Source organism: Oreochromis niloticus, linkage group LG16 (genome assembly GCF_001858045.2).
Source record: "Oreochromis niloticus isolate F11D_XX linkage group LG16, O_niloticus_UMD_NMBU, whole genome shotgun sequence".
NCBI lineage: Eukaryota > Metazoa > Chordata > Actinopteri > Cichliformes > Cichlidae > Oreochromis > Oreochromis niloticus.
Genome location: NC_031987.2, coordinates 20,272,097 through 20,289,047, shown reverse-complemented (window position 1 = coordinate 20,289,047; position 16,951 = coordinate 20,272,097). Strand labels below are relative to the sequence as shown.

Here is a 16,951-nt window from a genome sequence, read left to right as displayed (position 1 = left end):
ATGTGTTTTATATTATTTTAAGAATACAACCATAACGTGACATCTCTTTTTTACCTTTAGTCCAGGTCTTCCATTTGCACCAGGTGGACCCTAGAACAGAAACCAAAGCAGCAGATGATATAAGAGCAGGACAAAGGAAAATGGTTTGATAGCATGTTTAGAAGGATGCTGAGCTAACCCGTGGTCCAGGCATTCCTTTTATTCCACGCTCTCCTTTGTTGTCTGCCTGAAATCACACAGAATAATCCAGTTGATTACAAATAATAATGATGAACATGCTGAGATGTGCATGTGTCTCTTGGCACTTGTGTGGATGTGTTATATCTGTGTTTGTGATCTAAATGTGTATGATGAGTCATTAGTGGTAACATACCGGCTCCCCTCTTTCTCCTTTTACACCTTTGTCCCCAGGAGGACCCTAAAACAAAGTATTTTTATGATATATGTTAGTGCTTGTGATGCTCCCTTTCATTTTATCTTCAAAGGTTTATGAGCAAAAATGAGGACCTGAGATTCAGTTCCATTGTACAGAACTTGCTCATGTGTATCGTTTCCTGGAGGCCCCGGGGGTCCAATTTCTCCCTGTGGTGAGAGGATACATACACAGAACTGTTAGCAGCAAAATATATGAAAAATATAAAAATAGATTATACTTCATCCTTTTCTTGCCGTTTCCCCTTTCTTAAGAATGGCTTCTTTACAACCAGCCTGTTTCTAAAAGACATGAATTTTAGATACTGTTCACCTCCTGCAGGCATCCTATTTTGTCCTCCACTAGTCCAGTTTCTTAAAATTTTTAAGGACATCATGCTCAGATATGACACGTAATAGTTCTTTGGTAATAACCTTGCTGACGCAAAAAAAACCCCAAAACTGTTATGCCTGGCAAACTGTGTTATCTTTGGCCAAAGAAAAAGGAACAAATGATGTGCTTTTGTGGCAGGCTGCTGGTAACAAAGTGCCTAAACATATCATTACAGTTGGTTCCCTGCTAAATTTTCTGTTATGTGTAAACACATAACAGAGTTTTATGTTCTTTGTTCTGGCTTAAGTGATTTGTTGCTGCGTTTTCAGTGTTCTTGTAGTTATGTTTTTGGTTTCGTGCTGGAGCACTACGTTTTTGATGGTGATTGAGTCCTTGAGTTTCTGTAAATTTCTGTTTCCAATTAGTGTTCTGGCTTTTGTTTTTTGTTACTTTTGTTTTAGCCAGCCTGTGTTTCCTGTGTCTTCTCTTGTCTAGTCTGTCTCTTTGTTTGTCACTTCCTGTTTTATTTTGTTAGTCTTCGTCTCATGTGCTTTACGTTCAGTTTTGTTTCCCCTCATCTTATCAGTAGATTTCATTCAGCTGTGTTCTCTGGTGTCGCTTTTGTGCCTTATTACCTCGTGTATACATAAGTGTTCAGCTTTCCTCTGTTCTTGGTTATGTTGTTGTCAAACCTTCCCACAAAGCTGTGTTTCCTGTGTGTTCTGTGTCCCGTTACAGACGTATAGGTTAATTCAGTGTTTCCCAACCACTGTGTGAAGATTATCCAATTTCACCTGACTGGTACTATAAGTGAGTCGTGTTTCATGTGTATAGGAATTTCTTTTACTTATGTATTAATCACATTATTTTATTGTATATTGCCTTGGTGCCACTGGATTTTAACATGTCTCACACTCATACAGTAAGACAAATGGTGGGGGTCTAGTAAGGAAGTTGGGGGGAAGCAGACAACTCCACAGGAAGAATCTCTTTGAGGACTCCGGGAGGTAGCAAGGGAGTGTGGACCTTAAGGTGTGAAACAGCTGTGTACTGCCTTTTGTTCCTGAAGAAGGTATTTAACTGAGAGCCATGCTAGGCTCAGGTGAGACTCTGCTGACCGTCTGCCCGGCGATCATGCAGGCTCTCCACCAGCTGGGTTTGTCTGTTCTTTGTGTTTTGATTAAAGAATGTTAGCTCACCGCTCGTCTGCAGGCTTTATTTAATGGAAAACTTCCACAACACATGACAGGCAGAACAATTACATTATCTTCCACTTGAGGGCAGTACAGCTGCTTGCTACAGTTAGGTGGGTTGCCAACAGAAAAGACTGTTTTCTACAGTCATTGGTTGGCAACTGCCAATAAAACAGAAGACGACTAAGAAATACAAACATACATAGCCATGCTGCGAGTGAGACAACGTCACAGGTAATGGCGATGGATAATTATTTGAAGATGAAGTGATTAGTCTGACCTGGCTCAACTAAACAGGCCCAGGGTTCACACCAAGTAAGTAAAATGAGAGTAAATTTTCATTATATTTCAATAAATATACTTTTTGTGACATTTTTGTTTGCTTGTGTGCCGTGTGATTTTTTTGTGAAATATTTGCCGTGGCTCCAAGAGGGTGGGAAACACTGGGTTAGTTCCAGAGTTCGCCGAGTGTCATAGCGTTAAAGCCACTTTCTAAGGTTAAGCCTTGTCTCGAGAATCCTGCATTTGGGTCCACCTTTACCTGCGACACACCTGCACTTGACACTGGTTCATTGCTAAAATTAGGTGTCTTTTTTTATGCCTAACTGACTAACAAACAGAAACACATTCCTCTGAAAATGGTCAGGTACAAGGAGTGCACTGAGATTGAACACGCAGCCAATGTCCCCCCCAAAAAACTATGAAGGAATTTCAGAAAGCCTGGTGAACTCTTGTTCAAGACTATTTTAATAATGAAAAAAAAAAACAACCTCTAGCTTCTTGGAACCAAAATATTAAGATATCAGTGGTGGCACAAAATTTTGGCACAGTCCTACTTAGAAGATAGATTTAGTACAAAATACCTTTAAAAAAGATTCCTTTTGATTTTCCTTATTTTATGGTGTAACACTGGATATTTTCCCCATAAAAGCTTTTAAAAATCTATCACCACCTCACACTTTCAGAGCAGAATTGTTTCTGTAGCTGAGCTGCTAATAATTCACCAACATCTGTCCCCAGTTTGAAAATGAATCTGTATTTGTGTAGCTGCCAGACAAATGTTCGGGAATTAAAAGAAAAAATACTTCCCACTGAAATATAAAAGAGAAAAAATGGCACCACACGGAAATGCTCAAGTGAAAACAGAAGAAAACTGAGCTTAAAAACAATACTTATGATTAGTAGTTTAAATAGCACCACTGCAAATCATTTCATTTAAAGCTGCAGACTGACGCCTGAAACCGAAGTAAATGAGATGTTTTGTGTCGAGAATTAATCATTTTTTCATTCAGCGACAGCAAATAAGTTTATCACACATTTACAGTAATTTACAGTAACTGAAGTACCAACACACACACACACACACACACACACACCACACACACACACACACACACACACACAAATGATCACTCACTTGGTCTCCTCTGACTCCCTTAATCACTCTGGTCATCGTACCCTGTCAGAAAGAAAACATAGTTTAAACATTCATATTTCTGCAGCAGTATTTGAATGTTTATTTTAAACACATTACATTCACTCATTGGCCACTTCATTAGGTGCACTTTATCCAGTGCTCATTAATTACAATATCTAATCAGCCAATCACATGGCAGCATGTATTTAAGAATGAAGACATGACAACCTGCTGAGGTATCAACTGTGTGATGCTGTCATATCAGTATAAGGGATGTTTCCAGCACCTTGTTGAATTTATGCAATGAAAAATTGCGACAATTCTGAAGGCAAAAAGCCTAATGAAGTGTCTACATAAGTGTTTATATAATATTGCTGCCTTACCTTTGGTCCAGGGGGACCTGGAGGACCTGGGGGACCCTAGGAGAAGACAGAGGGATATTCGTATCAATCACATTACATAATAATAGGTCTGAAACTATAAAATAACAACTAAACTAATGAATTGAAACATGTGAACACTGACCTTTGGTCCTTGCATGCCTCTGTAACCTCTTGACCCTGGATCTCCTGGAAACCCCTGAATAAAAAAAAAAGATCAAATCGCAGATATTTGGGCGACATTGCAACCACATAAAAGTAATTTTCTAGGTTCGTTAAAGGATCTTACAAATGTTCCATCAAATCCTGGTGTGCCGGGATCACCCTGAGGAGGGACGGTCAAAGATGCATGGAGTTAGTAAGTTTTAGATTATATGGATTAACTCATGTCACGCCATGAATATAATGTTTTGCACTTGGATGTTCTTCTTAACAAAAGGCAGGTTTGGAGTGGAGTCCTCTTTCTCACCCTGAATCGCCGCATATACACACTGATCTCCAGATTGTCTCCCTTCTCTCCTTTCCTGCCTGGTTGTCCCTGAGAGTTGAAAACAAAGTATACAGTAACTTACGGGACATCAGTCTCTTTGTATTAATAACTATCTAAGCAGACTTGGCATTACGCACAGGAAAACCTTGGGAGCCCTGAGAGCCGGGAAATCCTGGTGCACCTGGATCTCCATGAGTCCCGTTACAGCCATCTGCACCTGGCTTCCCTCTGGGCCCAGCTTGTCCTGGGTGTCCCTGCAGAGAGAGCGACACAAGCAGAATCAACACCGTCTTCCTTCTCTCACCCCAACCAATCGCGGCAGATGGCCCCGCCCCTCCCTGAGCCTGGTTCTGCCGGAGGTTTCTTCCTGTTAAAAGGGAGTTTTTCCTTCCCACTGTCACCAAAGTGCTTGCTCATAGGGGGTCATATGATTGTTGGATTTTTCTCTGCATGTATTATTGTAGGGTCTACCTTACAATATAAAGCGCCTTGAGGCGACTGTTGTTGTGATTTGACGTTGTATACATTAAATTGAATTGAATTAAACTGAAGACTCTCCCACAGCGTTCATCCCGACAGCATGGTGGACTTACAGGAATACCGTTGTTGCCAGAGAAGCCAGGTACGCCAGTCATTCCCTGTGGAGCAACAAGAATTGCACATTAAACAAAATAGCTGTCATTGTCATGTGTTTAATAGTTTACAGAGATGAGCACTTACCACGCTTCCTTTAGGACCTATGTTTCCATCGCGACCACGGTCGCCTTTCTGCCCCTTTGGGCCTTGGATGCCCTCCTCTCCTGTTCGCCCAGGTGGCCCCTGTGGGCCCTGTGGACCAAGAGGACCAGGACGGCCCTGAAATTGGGAAGATAGGAAAAACAGAGTTGATACATTTTAAGTCAAAGATGCAACACATCAAATAAACTTCATATATGAAAAAAAAACAACTTTTAAGAATAAATTGTCAGTTATCTTCTTTTGTTTCAGTCATGACTGTTAAAGCTAACAATGGTCATATCTGTGTTAGCAAAAAGGGTGAGAGCAAAGAAATCACTTACTTACCTGTTTTAATTCCATAAGGAAACAAAATAATGAGAATAAGACAAGTGTTATCAAGAGATACAGAAAAACAAAAGAACCACAGCATCACAACAATGCAACAAAAATGTGTCAAGCTGCATTCTGATTTAATAATAATTCCCAGTTTTTCCCTTCTCCACACTATTTTTTATTTTTCAAACTTCCTGTTGGAATTTCGGTTTAGATCACCAGGGGGAGACATACACTTTCCTATCTTTTTCCTAACCTTTCCCTTCCCTTTACACCCACCCAGTGGCTAAACTTTATACTGCAAATGCCCACTAACATGTCTCTTCACTCATGTTAGCTCTTTTAAACTTTAAATGAACAGACTAAACCACACTCACAGAAATATCTGTCTGGAAACAGTTCATACACGATAAACATCAGCCCCGAGCTGGAAATGTGGCACGTGCAGGACCTGAGAGCTTCTAAGAGCTGTGCACGCTGTTCTTTTAGGACAGCGATAGGGCAGCGAGGAGATTAAGTTAATGTAAATAAAGCCAGACTCTGCTGTCAAATGTCTCAGTAATGAAAAGAGAAAGGGCAGTTGAAATGGCTGTTCAACCATATTCAGAGCGTTTGAGGCTGCAGACATCCCCCTAATCTGCAAGCTAAATATAACAATTTGATTATGATACCCAGAGTGACGAAAGGGAAAAGGCAAGCATGTAGATAGTAAGAGAATGAGAGCCTCCCAGAGGCAGAAGCATCTGCAGCTGAGAGTCTGCTACATTATTATTATTATTTTTTTAATTCCTATCTCCTGTAAGTGACCTCAGAATAACTGTTCACGTAGGCGTGTTAGGGCACCCTTAAAAAAATGGAAAACACGGCACTTAATGTCATCACAGTACATCATTACAGTTATTCACACACTCGAGGGAGCTGCTCGATGGACCCGCAGAGTCAACAATTATTGGTGGGAAGAAAACTGAATAATATGAGAAGAGTACTTTAAGAAGGGGTCATAAAACACGTGAGCATGGGGATACTATGGGAACTTGCTGTTTTTGTATGATCCTGGAGTTCTGGGTCAGTAAGTGGTGCTCTCAAAGGTTTGGAGGCCAAACAGTATCCCTGTGAGAACCAACAAACACAGTGACGTTGTTTGTCTGCTGACAGAAGCGCTTCGAGCGGTGTTACACGAAGCTCGAGCCAGCGAAAGGAATTAATAAAAATGCAGGGAGCCTAAATAGTGTCACACAAAAATTCAAACAAGCTCAAATCAGATGCAGACAGTGTGAGAAAAAGCCTCGGCGGAACTCGTGTAACTGCAACTGTAAACTTGGACATGCAGCATGTGCATCCTGTGTGTGTGTGCGCGCGCTTTGCCTATGGGCGGATTTTTCGAAGCAACGAGGTGTGTGCTTCATCTGTGCACATTGTTGACCCGGCAGATGTTGCCTATAGAGCACAGCATCGACGACAGTCCTGTCAAAACAATTCACACGCAGCCTGAACCAGGGCCAGAGTGATAAACACTGCTCTGAATTTTACATTTACTGTTTTTTTGGTTCCATTAACTCAGCACATACACACAGATAATAAGCATATTCCTCATGAAATGCGGATTAACTAATTTTCTGAAGACAAATGGTTCTGGCAAACCCATAGCTGTCTCAAATATGTGTGTGTGTGTGTGTGTGCACGAGAGGTCCTTGTCTAGAAAACTTGTATAAACTTTGTGCTCTGCTTTGTATCTTTCAGCATGGGCTAACAAGAGGACCGATAAAGGATTTTTAAGGATCGAAGAAGAAGTGTGGTACAGTGAAAAGGAAGCCACCATGATATGCTTCTCATTTTACCTTTGAAAACCTGGATCAGGTATATATTTGCCTTTAGATGTGGTTGCATGGTTGTTAGAGCTTGTCAGTTTTAGGGATGTTAAAAACTTGTGTACGTCCCCAAGCAAACAAACCACACCTGTTCCACATCACATACAGTAGCCAGTTCATTTGGACGGCAGAACTACGCCATTTCCTTTCTCCTTAATTCTCAAATGCACTAAAAAGTCTCCCTTCAGTCCTCCCCACTTGTTAAGGAGAGGTCCTCCACACTGTACCATTTCCTTCACACATCCATACTCCCCATTCTTATCTACTCTCACTACTTCCACCCTTCACTCCCTCACCTCCTCTCCAAAGCTCTCGAGTGCTCTCCCTTTGCACGTCTTCTTCCCCTGCTTTGTCAGTCTGCCTGCCCTTCCTGTCTCCACCGGGGGAAGAATGACCGAGAAATCAGCCACTGATAGAGACCATGAAAAGGCTGTACAATCATGAAACTGTATAAATGAAGAACTTGAAATCAGAGGAAGTCAAGCGGTCATCAAACAGACACGGCTTGGACTTGCATGCATGCACAGGCATGCCGGTCAGCTTAGTTGTCAACTCATCTCCCTGTGAAGGCTGGTTGTAACTTCAGAGGAATATGAAGCTCAGGAGACCTGTCTCTGAAATAACGGCTGTCTGCGCTGCTTTAGTTTTCTTTCTATCACAGACATACGTCACACATCTGGCCTCTGATCTCGTGAGCTCCACAACGCAACACGGATCACAGCTGACAAGTATTTCTTTAACTTCTGATTAGATTAATCTACACCTTAAAAAAAAAATACTGCAATGAACTCCCCAGAAACCCTGTTGTAGTGTGAATTAAACATACACGAAAGATCAAAAGGTTAAGTTCATTAGTCGATATTAGAAGAGTTATTTCTACTCAAGTATTACCAATAATAGCGTCCACTATGAGAGTTCACTCTAAATGTAGTTTTTTTCTACTGTGGCTCAGGTTCAGTTATTAAGAGATCAAATGAGGTCACGACAACAGACAACAGTGAACACTGGAGGATGTCAGAAGAACTAACTCGAAACTAAAACCTAACCCTTTTGACTTTAAGTCTTTCAGTCATATTATTAGGCTCCTTGTCTTTTATTATATCCTCTGGTTTTTTAAATAATACACAAACAAACAGAAGATTAATTGTTAAACTGCAATTTTATTCATTTTTATGAACTGAGCTGAATTCTTTACATTAAACTCTGCCTTTCTTTGTGTTATCTGTGTTTTGCCCATTTTTGCTTGATGACACAGCATTAACTCTAAATACAGCTTACTACACTGTAGGTGGTGATTTTTGAAAATTCATCGAGCAGGCGTACTAGGTGGCTGAATACCCTCATTATTCTAATTAGAGGTAATACAGCAGATCTAACCCACCAGAGCAGGAGCCTTGGTTTAGATGTACGTGTAATTTGTAGCAGTTAGTGCAAATTACCGTCGTCAAAAGAAAAGATTTCATAGGGTCAGACAAACAAGAGAAACTGAAACGTGGGAAAACAGGTGAAAAGGAGTTGTGGGTCGAAAGGAAATACAGACGGGCTCAGACAACAAAATACAAAGTAAAACAGCAACACAAAGAGTGATAACGAGAGCGCGCAAAGAAACTGTGGTTGTCAAAAATTCCAAAAGGAAACTGTGATAAGCAATAAAACACTAATCGTGATGCCTTGATTTGATCACGTCACTTCCCAAATCATTTAAGGGGCAGAAACTCATTTGCACTTACTTGAGTGGAAACGAACACACACATGCACAAAGCCAGTCATTAAAAACGTGTCACATCAGAATCTATTTGGAGAACCTGCGTGCTCATTAAACAGCAGAGACTTACTACAGGTTACAAGAGCAAACCTCAAAAATATGCAATGCACCGAATCATGAGGCGCTGCTGACCTGCGGAGGTGCAGGTGTGGATCAGCTAGTCTTGGTAAAGTCTTGCAGTCAGAAACAATTAAAAGCAGCTGTTCACCTAATTTTTTACACAAAAACTCATTTTCCCATTGGCTTTGTGAACTGCTTGAGCCTCTTTGGGTGGTTTTCAAGAAAATTTAACAATGCCCCTGCGCCTCGCTCTCAGTTTTATTGCACTGTTTTCATTGGAAATGCTTCTTCAGCTGAAGCTAATATTCATTAAAACCTGTTCACACTGAAATCTGTGGAATAGAAAATGAAATATAAATGAAATGAACACCATCTGAATTGATGAAACTACGGGTGAAAGCTACACTTAACTGCTCTCTTATTATTTTATGTGGCCTTCCTTATCCAGCCCCAAAAGTGATTTGTGTCTTTTCCCAGGATCAAAAAAAGGATCACCACTTAAAGAGCAACTACCTGATCTTCGGTAATTTAGCGTATCTCTTGCTGCAGTGATTTAGTGTACTATGCACTTCATGATGTCATCTCTCCTCTGGCCATGCCCACCCACACTCATCAGCGATGCAGATTTCAGCCAGAGACGTCAGTGACACCTGGAACGTTTAAATATTCATCAGTCACGTTTCCCACTGCCAAACATCTAGCCTGTACGACAGTTCACATGTGTTTTTGGATTTCCCATTGCCATATTAGCATCCACATCTGCTTCACTGCTTTATCTCTGTAAGCTTCAGCGAGCAACTTTATGATGTATCACTCGTATCAAGAAATCTCTGAGAAAATCCCTCCTCTTCACATGCTGTATAAAATGCAGTAACCCCTCTGTGTACACGGCTGTGTTTACATTTCTCATTCCTAAATCACAGATCTATTAAAAGTTCCCCCGTCTGACACCATAAATTTCATCTGGGTCCAGACTGTCCCCTGGGGTGGACAGTTTTGGAACGACCCATTAAGAACAGGATGGGAACGCACGGCCTGATATGCAAACCTCTGACATCCGAGAGGAATAAAACAAATCAATAAACAACTGGCCGGAAACTTGCTCCGTTATTCCATCTGTCTGTCCGTCCGCAAAAACTGGGAACTACGGGGGAGATTCCCTAATTTTACATATGAAAAGAACAACTAATTAAAGGTTAATTTTTAAGACAAAAATTGTCAGCAAAGTCATGACCAATGACACGAACAGCAGTTACAGTTAGGATCTTAAGTTTCTGGACACTTCACCGTTTCTGTACATCACCACACTGGATTTTAGATCAAACAGTCAGGATGTGATTCAGATTTTAATTTTAATTTTAATGTTATGCATGTTCCCTTTCTTCATAGCCTCAAAATTTATTAAACAAATTCCTAATGTTTTTAATATTTGGATGAAAATCATTCGCTGTCAACGACTGCCTCAAGTCTACAAACCAATGACATCACCAAATACTGCGTTTCCTCCCACGATCCTCTAACCGGCCTCTTTTTGCATTAATTTTGTATTTAATAACTGAGAAGCAGCTCTATTGGGGTTAAGATCTGTTGATTACAATCAATCAAAGGCTATAACATTTCTTTGCCTCGAGAAGCTCTTGGGTTGCTTTTGCAGTTTACTTTGGCTCTCTCTTCACTTGCACTGTGAACTTCAGTCTTATCAGTTTTGCAGTATTTGCCTGAACCTGAGCAGAGAGCATATCCCTGCTACTTCTATTATTAATATTAATAAACACCACTGACACGGTTCCACTGGCAGCCATAACACTGCACACGCCCATGCCATAACACTGCCTCCACTATGTTTGAAAGATGATGTGGTATGCTGCACATCACAAGCTGTTTCTTTCCTTCTCCATAATTTTCTCTTAAAATCACTCAGTACAACTTAATCTTGGTTTCATTTGTCCAACCATTTTCCAGACCCGTTCAGCCTCTTTTCAGATGTTTTCTGGCAAAATCTAATCGGCCCTTCTGGTTCTTGAGTGTAAGCAGTGCGTAATTGGTGAACTTTCAACCCTCTGAAAATGGAGGACTGTGTGTGTGGCCCAGTTTCCTAAACAATGAATACAAAAGTTTTATAAAACCTCCATGAATAATGATTTTAAACCTAGTGTGCACGGACGCAAAACTATGCCATTATCCCAAAACCTATGGAGCTAACTGTATGGCATCTTAGAGGAAAACAATAAACAGGATATTAACAATGAACATAACGCCAGTAAAAATTTCAAATGTACCAATTTTACTTAAAAGCTTCCTGTTTCATTCTTAGTTTCCTGTCATGCTGAAGGTACAAAATGCTGCAGATATTTAACAATAATCAACGGCTGCTTGGTTTAATGAAAAACCTTCTATCTGCAGGTTACATGTGCACATATATTAGCAATTTTCCAAACGAACTGTTCCCACACTTGCTTCCACGTCTGTTTTTCATCTACACTGGGTATCCATTGAGTTCTGCCTTTACACCATCACCAACAATGTTAATGTCTCATGTCTAACAGTTGGCTTGCCCTCCTGATGGTTGTATATAATGTATCTTCTCAGAAATAACACCGTAATCTAAACAGAAACTGTTGTGGACGATGCTATGCAGCACGATCTTTTCCTTCTGACGTCGGCGATGGGAGCTGACAGCCGTGTCCTGCTTCTGAAACATCTACGGGTCCTACAGAGTGGACTTTTATTACATTCACACAACACTCATTTATATAAACTCTCCCTGGTGAGAGCAGGTATCTACGCAAGCTGCCTCGAGCAGGACTGCCAGAATAATGAAAGTCTGCAGCGCTAGAGAAATAACAGTTGGTTCTGAGGAAAGGGGATGGATTAAGGCTCGGGTTTGACGGAAACAAACAAATTTGTATGTCAATCAAAGAATCTAAAGCCAAGTTTTTGCAGCTGTTCCTGAAAACATCGATGTGGCTCACTGTTACCGCCAAGATTTCATTCAAATGTAGTCTAAACTTTAACAGAAACTGGCTAAAGAAAAGTCAAATGGATACATATCTTCATACTGTCATAGGAAAATAGAATATATAACTACTGGTGCTAATGCTCCATTATTAACTTTTCCTTTTAAGCATTCATGATATCACACAGCTCTCTGCAACAAATGACAAAGGATCTAAAACAGTCCAAACCCTACTTATTTTCTCACCGCCTTAAATGGCTAATCGCTCCGTGAGAGGAAGTGAGTGTTAGATTGCTAGTTTTAGAAAGATCCAAAATTCTCAGATGCGGCCCTCTTTACTCAAGTGTCCAACAAGTGTAAGAACAAGTGGTTTACTCCACCTCATTCACTTTGTTTTAAGCACTCTGAAGGAAATGAGCAGCTGCTCAGCCCTTCTGAACTTATCAGCTATAATAAAGGAATAAAAGAAGAATGGAGGGAAGGAATTGAGGGTATAGTACAACAGCTAAGAAGAAAAGAAGGAAGGAAAAGTGGTGTGAAAAAAGAGAGGTAGGAGGAGAAAGGTTAAAGAGTGATTTAAGAGCAGAAGAAGAATGGAAAGATGGTGAAGTTTAATGTTAGGGAGTAAATCATTTAGAGCATGTAAACACTGAAGTCTGCCCTCTTTCTCTGACTCCCACAACTGGACTCGGATACTTCAGTTGATTCGGTCCCTCTTCTGTTACCCTCCTCGCTTGTTTTTCTTGGACACATTTTTCCTGGACTCATTTCCTCAGGAGTCGCATCCCTTATGCATGATACCCCGGAGGGAAGCGGGGCCCAGTCTGTGGACAGGCATGAGGGGCTCTGCTTGGAGGACAGAAAGGGACCCGAACTGGATACCCTGAGGAGGAGTCAGGCGGAGTAAATAAACATCTGTGGATGATGTTTAGATATCTATTAACGTATGTTTGGATCTCCTGGCTGCAGTCAGGGAGGTCAGCTTTCTGTAGCCTCTGCTGGAGGAAAACATCCTGCATCTAAAAAGCCCTTATGGCCACTTTAGATGAGAGCGGTTTTAAAATGATGCATTAGGAGTTAAGAAAGGCTGCACGTGGCCCAGTGACATGTGAAAAAAACAAACAAAAAAAGTCTAATGAGGTCTTTTACATGAGAATGTTACAAGCTTTGCTGCAATTCTGAGGACATCTAAACTTGAACCTTCATGTTCTCAGCTGGTCCCTGTGACTCATCCTTTTAAAATGTCTCTTACGCTAAGACAAAGAAATGAAACAGAGGGATGAATACAGATGACGTTCGGAACATTAGTCATTTGTTGTCATTTGTTTTGTTTCTCATGGCTCCTCTTTGTTCAGGACAGAAGACCAGTTTACATTTGAATTAATGTGTTTAGACTCTGAGCTAATTTCTGCGTGCACATGAGTCCCTCTTTTGCTCCGCACGTGCATGCAAATGTGCCAGAGATCTGACAGCATCCAGTCCATACAGGGTATTGCTAATGACCACTGGTTAGACTGTGTGAGTGTGAGAGAGAGCTTGCATGTGTGCTAAAGGGTGTATGGTGAAGATCAAGACTCGAGAGCAGGGGGGGGGGGGATCTCAGGCTGAGAACAGAACAGCCCGGACCTTGCGCTATCCCAGGGGTCTCAGGGGCCCGACACCTGCGCCATTGCCTCATATATGAGGAATGAAACGTCTCCAGTCTGTGGTCCAAGCTTTGTGTGTGTGAGCCGGACACAGCTGCAGTCTGTGTGTTTGTGTGAAAATGCATGCGTGAAAGAGCAATATTGGGTCTGCAGTCTTGAACGAGGTGTTGCCCTCACCTCAGAGATCAACCACCTGTGTGTGTGTCACTCTGACCGCATGTCTGTCACTAATGAGGTCCATCACGGGTGTGAACCCCCTATAATCCCACTGTTACATTTATCACTATGATTATAATGCCATTACAGCTTCTACACAGTGGACTTCCCAAGGTGCACCATGTGTTTATAAAACTTTAGAAAGGAAAAGTCAATTTCCTCAGAAACGCTGCTGTCTGATAACGTCTAACCCCAGGGCACAAAGTTATGTACAGAATATTTAATTATATTTACAGTCTGAGAGGCCACACGAGCGATAGTAGGAAGAAAGAAAGTTATTTTACCCCAAAGTTGACAAATCAAAATGATAATAAAACCTGTTACTGAGAAATCAGGTAGGGTACAAACAGCAGTCATAACTTCTAATCCTAACCAGTGCAAGAATGATTGGATAAACATATCTGTTGCTTGGACAAAATGGGCAATTTCATGATGTCATATTGGGCTCTAACAACATTATTTAGGGAGAACGCTAACATCTATCAAAACTCATAGTTATTAAGACATTTAATGGAAAACCGAAAATGTGTGCTACACTACTCTGGTATACTGGAAATGTTTGCTGGTACATCTACAGAGGAAACTCTATCGAATGGCCATATTATATACTCACCAATCACTTTGTTATGTACACTTGTTCAACTGCTCATTAACCCAAGTATCGCATTAGCCAATCACATAGCAGCAACTCAGTGCATTTAGGCTTGTAGACACGGTTAAGACTACCTGCTGAAGTTCAAACCGGCAGAAGGTTGATTTAAGTGACTCAGAATATGGCCTGATTGTCAGTGTCAGAGGGGCTCACACCAACAACGGCTGGTCTGTGTAGTTCTGAAACTGCTGGTCTATTGGGAATTTCCCACACAACCATCTCTAGGGTTTACAGAGACTGGCCCGAAAACGACGAAATATCCAGTGAGCGGAAGTTCTCTGGGAAAAAATGCCTTGTTGATGCCTGAGGTCAGAGGAAAACTGCCAGATGTGTTTAAACTAATAGGAAGGAAACAGTAACTAAAATAACCACTTGTTACAGCCAAGTTATGCAGAAGAGCATTTCTGAGCGCACAACACTTTGAAGCAGATGGGCAACAGCAGCAGAAGACCACACTGTGCCACTCCTGTCAGCTAAGAACGGGAAAGTAAATTGAGGCTACAGTACAGGCTAACAGAAATATATGCATATATGGATAATAGAAGATTAGAAGATTTGAGAAACAGTGCCTGATCTGATGAGACCCTGGTGCTGCTGCAACATTCGGATGGTTGGATCCGAATTTGGTGTAAACCAAATGAAACCAAGGAAACATCCTGCTTTGTATCAGTGGTTCAGGCTGCTGGAGGTGTAACGATGTGGGGGATATTTACATGGCACACTTTGGGCCCCTTAGTACCACCTGAAAATCATTTAAACATCACAGCATACCCAAGTATTATCAACACAGTGTACCTGTCTTCTGACGCCTGCTTCCAGCAGAATAACGCACCATGTCACAGAGTTCAAAACATCTGAAACTGGTTTTGATGCCTGAAAGTGAGTTCACTGTACTCATATGGCCAACACAGTCGCCAGGTCTCAGTCCAGTAGAGCACCTTTGGGATTTGGTGGAAAGAGAGATTCACATCGGGAGTGCATATTACGATGGGCTCATCCAAGCGAGTGAGTTCAAAGTTAAAGATTCCTGGTTTGATCCCTGAAGACAAAATCCTTGAGGGTCAGGAAGGGTACTTGGCATAGAAATCAAATATGCTAGCTTAGCAGTCTGGTTTGAGGACAGATGCTTTCATGCTGCATGGCTCCAGTTTTACCTTTTTTATGGGACCACGAAAACCAACTTTTTGAGCACGGCAGCTCTTCGTCAGGCAGGAGGACAGATGCTCACAACTTCTCCTGTCTGAAACAATGTTTTTGCAGCTTTCACGATTTTTGCCTACAGTAAGAAACATAAAGGTATGCTCACATTTAGAAGTCTCCCCCTCCGTTTGAGTGTGTGTTTTTTCATGGTACTCTGAAGCATGTTAGTCCATTCTGATTTGACTGTGTTCATTGGATTGTGCGTCCACCTGCTTTTGATCTCAGAGAACAGAAGGTGGGCAGGTGGAGGTTGGAATTGGCACGACTATTATCCCATTAGCTGAATAACACCACTCTTAACTTTTGTTTGGTTTTATTTGGCTAACCAAATCTACAGTCAGACAAAGACAATCCCCAAAATAATTGTTGTAACTTCTGTTTTAGCTTAATGGATATAGCATTTTTCATAAATGTTATGAATGCTTATGAATAGTTAAATACTAACAAAAAAAGACGCGACGATGGAAGGTTCCAGATCTGCTAGATTAGATTTATAGTCAAACTCCCAGCTGTGATCTTGGCCCTGACTGACGTGGCGCTCAGCCAGTCCCATTACTATCAGGGATACCCATGTAATCCTCAGGGTCTCATTCTGCACCCGCCAAAATATCCAATTGGCTAAGCCCACAGTCCAATTTGAACTGAAGAATGAAAGATTTTTTTTTCTTTCTTCATTTTCCCACATGGGAATCTAGCACCCGCTGCCATTTCAGCTGCATTTGGTGGACAGGGCAAAGATCCATGCTTGTGTGTGTGGTTTACTCACTTAATGGTTTATTACATAGGTTTACGGTAAATTATAGCAATTTGAGAGCCCGAGTATGAGTAAAGGATGGGAATGTACCTTGATCTTAGGTTATGGGGGGAAAAAGTACTCATATATTACATAACATTTACACAACCACTGAGCACATGTTGAAACACCGCTATGTGGGGCCAAATTTCTCAAATCTCGAGTCTGCGCTGAAAAACATGTATTTTTCCTAGAAAATGCTGGAGGAATAAATATGAAACTACTTGGAGGAGATCTAATTGTTTCCTCAGCAGCCCACCCCCAGTGTAGGTTTCACAACAAGGCTTGATGGAGAACACATGGCATCGTTGCCGTGACCCAAAAAAACTGGTCACATTTTTCCTACAGCCCTGAGACCTTTCATCGCCAACCATAACAATTCCTGACCCGGCGTTCCTATCATGAGATTGCAGTCCAGACAGATGTGGTCGTGGTGCGAGTCTGGATGTCCCAGTGTAACTCAGCAGGGGATGGATGGCACCGGAAAGTGTCCACTGGAAAATAATCAGGAAATTGTCCC

The 16,951-nt window shown here is 41.4% G+C and overlaps 1 protein-coding gene across 1 annotated transcript in view; it reads right to left on the bottom strand.

Moving 5' to 3' along the window:
- Positions 1–16,951, bottom strand: part of col4a2 (collagen, type IV, alpha 2) — a 65,738-nt gene that overhangs the window by 20,309 nt on the left and 28,478 nt on the right. The window contains exons 5-16 of the mRNA XM_005457862.4: positions 4,946–5,080; positions 4,819–4,863; positions 4,363–4,479; positions 4,205–4,273; positions 4,025–4,060; positions 3,881–3,934; positions 3,739–3,774; positions 3,356–3,397; positions 508–582; positions 374–418; positions 179–226; positions 55–90 (exon numbers count right to left, since the gene is read on the bottom strand). Of these exons, the coding sequence (XP_005457919.1) occupies positions 55–90; positions 179–226; positions 374–418; positions 508–582; positions 3,356–3,397; positions 3,739–3,774; positions 3,881–3,934; positions 4,025–4,060; positions 4,205–4,273; positions 4,363–4,479; positions 4,819–4,863; positions 4,946–5,080 (738 nt within the window). The remainder of the gene's footprint in view (positions 1–54; positions 91–178; positions 227–373; positions 419–507; positions 583–3,355; positions 3,398–3,738; positions 3,775–3,880; positions 3,935–4,024; positions 4,061–4,204; positions 4,274–4,362; positions 4,480–4,818; positions 4,864–4,945; positions 5,081–16,951) is intronic.